Genomic DNA, 7,263 nt, shown 5'->3' on the forward strand with positions numbered 1-7,263 from the left:
TCCAGATGGATTAGGACGGGTCATTAGATTCAACTTCCCTTCATATTTGAGAACAATTCTCTGGTTGCGGTACCAATCGAGGAAGTTTGAACCATTGAGTTTTTCCTTCTCCAACAAAGAACGGAGGGTGTTTTGGTTTACATTTTGATTGTTTGACATCTACAAAAGAACAAGGTTCGATTTTAGTATCTTCGATATAATACTTTAATAAATTAATTACCCAAGTTTTAATATATTTAAAAAACAATTAATTTACGAAAGCCTAAGATCCACATAGAGGTTCCATAACTACATCTGTTGATCAGCTAGCAGTTATAGAGTCTACTGGTAGGTAGCGAGTACCAATTGCATCACAGGTGCAACTCTTCGATCTTTATGTGACCTTGAGATATGTGTAGTCTAACAAACCACTACTATCTATTGGCATGTTTGTCCCATCCTTGCCTCGAACTCAGGTCTCACCGTGAATACGATTAAGTCATCCAATTTGGAAAAAGTGAAAATTCAGCCTAGTCTCACTCGTAACTGAAAATCCACCTCGTGGCTATAATTCGATTAGGTCTCACTGTAATCAAAAAATAACGAGGAGTGTTTGCAAGCTCATTGGATGGCATGACTTAAATTTGACGGGTATTTTGAAAATGTTTGTGTTAACGAATAATGCATGCACACAAGATTCGCTACACTATTTGTTAAAAATCATTTTAACCAATTTATGTCGATCGCATTAATGTGTCTAGTTTGTTATTTTATTTTATATAAAAAAAATAACAGATACACATTGTGTATCATTTTAAAACATTTTTAAAAGATGTCGCCCATATATATTGGAGTATTTGAGTTTCAAAAAAATATTTAACTTTAAACTCGTTAGAGTTTAACTTTTTAAAATCATCAATTTTAACCTTTGAAACTCGTTACTAGTTTTATTTGATGTTTTCATCAAAAATATTTAGCATACATTATAATCAACAATTAAATATAAATGCGTAAAAATAAAACACAACCATACCATGCATCACACACACATAGTCTAGCCTAAAAATCTTATGCTTGATCCCATGAGCCGACATGGGATCAAGAGGTCAAACTAAGGGTAATATCGTAGCTCCCACTTAATTCAAGAATCAAGTGAAAACTTGACAAACGTCATCGTTGTCAAATTGACCTGTTCGCCATCTTTTAAGTCAAACTCTACGTTGCATCTTTATCTTTAATCTTCATCTTATTACATTTATTTAAAATTAAAAAATACAACTAATCTAATACTTTTACAATTTAGAATAAACTTAAATACAATACTATGAAAATGAAAAATAAATATAATACAACTTTGACTTCAAAATGGCCTTTCTTATAAAAATAAATAATCAATATGACTTAATATTGTCGTAATCAACAATCACAACAATCATACATAGGTCGGGGCATTATGGGCTATGTATGCAATCATAATTTTAATAATTACAATATTAAAACTTAAATATGGCTTGTCCATGGTTACAATGCATGTGTATAACCATGGAATAAAACAATCAACAATTATAATAAATATTCAAGCCATAACAATTAAATCTACAATTTAAAATAGTGACATTCTTTCAATCATATTTGTGCGTCATGAGGTTAAGTCTAGATCAATCGAGTTGACTTTAAAAACCAAAAAGGTTTCGACTTTCACCAATATACTACAAAGCTAAATCTAAAGAATAATCACACGACAGCTAAGATGGTGTAAAAGCAGCTCGGATACCATTGTTGGAAAACCGTGTGTACTTTTAACAATTCAGATTAACGCAGCGGATAGTAAAAATAATAATCTTTTATTATTTCATAAAAATATTTACAAGATTAAATATTCATATATTTAATGAAACATGCACATGATTAATTTATCCCAATGAGATCCAGTTACACCACAATAATTGTCATGAATATAAAAACAAATGAGGAGTTAACGATATACCTTTCTTGAAGAAACTGATTGAAGGAGAGAAACCTACGATCAAAAATATAACCGTCTCTTTGGATAGTCTACACTACACTTCAAACGATCGTCAATGGATGCTAGTCCAAACCCCAAGTAACAAATTAATATAATCAAATTATATTAATAAGCAATAGATAAATAATACTCCGTATGATTTTTCTTTCACTCAAAAAGTACCCGAAAGAAACTTGGGTTGTTTTTGATTTCGTACAACAACAAAAGAAATATAGTGTGGTTTTCTTTTTCTGCCTTTTTGTGTATATCTTCTCTCAAGAAAAAAATTTAGCTAGTATATATAACACTTTTTTCACTAACTCATTGATTGGATATTATTCATATCATATCTCAAAAAGATCTATCATATATTATAATATGGAATAGAATTGTAGTTGGTAACCAACTTTTGACTTTGTTATAAGAAAACAAGATTGTGAGCATACACACTCAATATGTTTATTTCATTTTTGTGACTCAACCTCTGTACTAGTCAAAAATGACAAACATATTGATTATAAAAAGATACGGAGTAGGATTAATTAAATTACTTATTTAATATTAAATAATTAATCAATTCATAATTAAAAATTTAACTTGTTTCGTTACTTAAGTAATATATATACATCATATATATTTCATATGACGTCTAGGTGTATATGTGTGTGACCCCGAAGGCTCAAATGAATTTAGCCATATAGTTGTATGTTGTAGCTTGCACATTAATCCTACACCGAACACTCACAACCACAACCAATGAACCACAATCGTCCAGGCTTCTCTCACTACCCGTCACCACCTTTACGGGTCCCACCAACGCGAAAAAACCAAACGCTTCACATGGCTAGTGCTATTTGTACGTTGTGCACTATTTTGGATCATGACAATTCTCGGAGGCTTGGTTCTTTTAATAGTCTATGTTGCTTTCCGGTCACATTACCCAAAATTCGACATTTCAAGTGCGAGCCTCAATGCAGCTTATCTTGATCTCACTTATCTTCTTAACGGGATACGACTATTTTAGCCAATTTCACTAATCCGAATAACAAAGTGAACGTTGAATTTCGTTATATGGTCATCAATCTTTATTTTGAAGGTACTCTCATTGCTGATAAATATGTTAATTCTTTATCGGTGTCACCAAGAAGCTACGAGCTTAGAGACGTTCATATGGTCACTAACCAAGTCAGCTTTCAAGAACACACGTTGCACACTTAAACGAACAAATCAGAACTGGGCGAATATTGTATGAAGTGAAAAGTTATCTTCGAACAACATCAAATATCGGTGGATATTTTAGGTACTCGTATTGGTTACATAGTCATTGCAAATTCGTAGTGAGTAGTCCTCCTAAGATGTGTCACTAAAAGATGACAACAGAAAAGAAATTTGTCACTAAAAGCACATAAACTGTCATGTAACGACTTTCAATTTAATGTTTTGATATTTTTTGCCTAGAAGATTTTTGTGATAATATTAATCCTAATTTGATCCATTTGCCAATTTTATACCTCATTTTACTAAATAATATTTTCTCCAATATCTGAAACGGTAATCAACTAAGGTTCTCAAATCTGTATTGATGGGAAGTGTAGATGAATGTTAGATTCTAACAATACGATATTAACCTTTTGATGTAACATTTATTAACAAAATATTTAGGTAAGAGTTTAATTAGTCAACTGGCGCTCTAACAATTATATTTGTTAAGAATGAATATACCACATCAATACATCATAGACGTGTCTTCAAAGCATTTTTAAAGTGTGCAACCGAACAATATCTAAAAGTATGAAAGGGTCTTAAATTAAAAAAAAAAAAAAAACTATATATATTTTTTTCATAAATCAAATCACGAAATATAATGCATAAATAGTTCATATTGTCCATTGATGTCGGCTGAACAAACATGTTGCAAACGTAGAGTTAGTTTATCATTGTGTCCGATTTGTGACCCCAGATACTCACAATAATATATTGAAAGAAATATAGCCTGTGTATTCACCAAAGTAACACCTCTTTAGATTGCTAAACCATGTTTTAACAAGAGTGAATGTGACTTTTGTTGTGATACTCTAAAATCAATTCCCATGATGCCACATTACATATTTAAAAAACTAAAGTTTTAGCTACTGGTTGACTCAGACAAATTTAACAAAAACATCAACTAAGGTATACTCCTAACCGAGTAAGCGACGATAAACATATCAATACTTACCCATATAGTGACAAGAAAAAAACACATCACCTACATGATGTAATATACGGAAAAAGATAATAATCAAAGTAACAGCAGCAACAACAAAAAGGTAAGCATCAACAGAGCTGTTTGGTTGGACTCTTGACACAATAAAAAGTTTAACCAAGAAATGAGAACTAAACAAGTAGCAAGCAGCGAACAGTTACTAGCAAGGCTCAACAATTATTTCTACAGATTGTGATGCATGTGGATATTGTAGTAGAATTCTTGATACATTTGACACCTCATCGTCAGTTTTCACTCCAAGAAGCCCTATGCTTAACTTCTTCAGCTTGGGGGACTTGGCCAACATTAGCTGCGCAAACTCCAAATGAAGGTCGCGGTCGCTAACTTCAAATATATCTAATTCCTTCAGGTTCATCAACCAAATATTTGAATACTTTTCAAATGTGGTTGGGAGGACATCTTCAGATGTAGAACCAGAGATCTACCGGAAATATATAATTCATTTGTCAGTATATTTTTTCTTAAAATTGAGAACATAGGATACAACATGGACTTATGTGACTTACATGTAGACTAAGTTCCTCCAAATTCGGGGAGCATCGGATTAAAAGGAAAAGCAACGCCAACTCCCTCTCGGTGTTACGATCTAACATGTCCTCTATACGCAAATACTTAAGGTGGACTAAGGAGATTGGAAGCTCTTTGGGAAGCGAGTCGATAGAAAAACACTTGAAACATATGCCAAAACAAAGAGTAATTAGGCAAATTAGTCTTTATTTAACAAAGTAAAATAAAGTATATATCGTCTGAATAGCTAACTTACATTAGAAACGGAGACATCAATAATCAGATGTTCAATAACCGGAAAACACTCAATTAGGTCAATAATGGAACTGACAATATCATATTTTCCCAACCTAAGCTGCACCAACTTACAAAATTTAGATAAGTCATAAAAATTCAATAGTTAGAGTGCATATTATACCCATAACTTATTTACTTACCAAAGTGAAGCTCTTAAGTAATGGACAACTGGATACAAGATGTAAAAGAGTTTTGGTAGATATCTTTACATCGTCCAAATATAGACTTGTGAGGCTACCAAATCCAATAAATGTTAGTGGATGGTATATGCAACAATAACCGAGACTTAGCTCCCTTAACTGATGCATTGAGAAGATAGATGATGGTAACCTGTACATGCTATACTCATCTTCATAAAATATCTCAAGACTAAAATTTTTGATGGTAGTCCTCCTTGACAAATGACTTATAATTTGGTCAAGTTCAACACAGTTCTCGTCTGCACTTACACTTACGATAAGGGAGACCTCAAGTAGTGGGCCCTGATGCAATAACAAACATTGCTTTATAGTATTCAATATCTTAAAATCCCTGATCATATTTTGTGCATCATAAAAGTCAAATTGCCCCATAATGGATAGCATATCCGTACCACCAGATCCATTAAGCTCAAACCTGCTAAAATGGAGTACTGGAATTTTGGTCCAAATGTATCTCCATTCTTTGGAAAGGATACTTGTCCTGACTGCATCTTTAAGAGGTAAAAGACATAGGATGGAGTCTATTATGTGTGCAGGAAGGGTACTGATTCGATCCAAAGACAAATGTCTTCTTTTTCGGCCAAGTCCTGATTTTCTTTTGCTTGCTTTCATATTAAAATAATTAATAGGGAGGAATATTCTGTAAAAAAAAAAAAAAAAAAAAAAAAAAAAAACAATTCAAGATAATATGACATTCATAGATACACCATAAACGATAACGATAATAATAATAATAATAAAATACACAATAATAGAGCAACTAATTGTAAAGATTCGTTAACCTAACTAACAAATCAACTTCTAAACCCTCTTACGTTTAAATTAACTGATGTGTATATAAATATATACTTTATATACAATAAAGGTTTACCTTGAGTCTACAAGTTTAACAATGGGGTCAATACCCCAGCGAACAGCGACGGCGATGTTATCCTTGCGTACGGCTTTCAAAGCATCTTAAACGTTTCTCGCATGTATAGTCAACTTACTGTAGTTTTTAGGGTTACGTTTTTGGTTTGAAATTTTGATGATCCAGGGTTTGGATGATGGTACTTTTTGGTCACCGATTAGTTTGAAATTTTGTGAGGTTTTAGTGGGTTGAATTAACTGTGGGCTGATTTTGACAGGCCATCTATTCTTTTTGATGGGCTGAATTAACCTTTTGGGCCTGTTGCGTGAAATGTCATTGTTAGTGGGCTGTGTTCTTTAGCTTCTACACATGCCTTTTAATTAAATGTAGTTGGTAAGTGAAGTGGATAAAATGTTACATTCACAATTGAGAATACTTGGGTGAAAAAGAGTGTGAAATACTACCATATTACTCCGTATTAATTTGTATTGTAAATTGTAATATGGAGAATGTTGTGCAACACCAAAGCCCATCTACACAAGTAACACAAGCATATCCCATAGAATAGCATAATATTGATCTAACCTGCGGCTTTGATCACGGGTACTGAGTATCCGCGGCATACGAATATGGCCGAAAAAATTGACATGTTGACGGATACATGAGCTTCGACGGATAAGATATAAATGACGGTGATAGGCCCGCGAAATGTAAGGGAACGTACCCATCGTTCGAAGATGTCATCCCTATACTCGAACAATAACATCTTATAATTATCTTATAATTGATTCTTATAGTTTTTAACACACTTTATATAAATCACGATTATGAAATTCGTCATAAAAGACTACTTCTACAATTAACATTTTATGCCCCGTGAAAACGCGTTTATAAAATGGTATATACTCAAAATAACAATGTGTATAAATAAAATCATATAAACAAAACGATATAAACACAAAATACTACACTGTTGTACTCACTTTAGTCACCAATCTTTACATCCACCTAGCCAAGCACCCCTTTATTTGTTTGATTCAAATCAAGGACCTAATAACAAACATTACAAGATCATACATCCGTCCAATTTCATCATTTAACCATATTCCTTCAAGTTCAGTATTTAGTGCTCAACGATAACATCATTTAAAGGTAATGG

General features: G+C 32.6%; 1 protein-coding gene across 1 annotated transcript; it reads right to left on the bottom strand.

The window, feature by feature from the left end:
- Window positions 1-4,389: 4,389 nt before the first annotated feature.
- LOC139864649 (F-box/FBD/LRR-repeat protein At1g13570-like) lies at window positions 4,390-6,870 on the bottom strand. The gene is made up of 6 exons (XM_071853226.1): window positions 6,690-6,870; window positions 6,126-6,210; window positions 5,195-5,894; window positions 5,014-5,112; window positions 4,757-4,918; window positions 4,390-4,671 (listed from the first exon to the last, which is right to left on the bottom strand). The coding sequence occupies exons 1-6, from the start codon at window positions 6,868-6,870 to the stop codon at window positions 4,390-4,392; spliced, it is 1,509 nt and encodes a 502-aa protein (XP_071709327.1).
- Window positions 6,871-7,263: the final 393 nt, after the last annotated feature.

This window comes from Rutidosis leptorrhynchoides, chromosome 8 (assembly GCF_046630445.1).
Source record: "Rutidosis leptorrhynchoides isolate AG116_Rl617_1_P2 chromosome 8, CSIRO_AGI_Rlap_v1, whole genome shotgun sequence".
NCBI lineage: Eukaryota > Viridiplantae > Streptophyta > Magnoliopsida > Asterales > Asteraceae > Rutidosis > Rutidosis leptorrhynchoides.

Excerpts from the sequence above, each read along its gene's own strand:
- LOC139864649 (XM_071853226.1), bottom strand. The coding sequence starts at position 6,870 with ATGTTATTGTTCGAGTATAGGGATGACATCTTCGAACGATGGGTACGT. Across the intron at positions 6,211-6,689 it reads ACCCGTGATCAAAGCCGCAG|ATGCTTTGAAAGCCGTACGC; the intron begins GTTAGATCAATA and ends GAAACGTTTAAG. Across the intron at positions 5,895-6,125 it reads GTTAAACTTGTAGACTCAAG|AATATTCCTCCCTATTAATT; the intron begins GTAAACCTTTAT and ends TTTTTTTTACAG.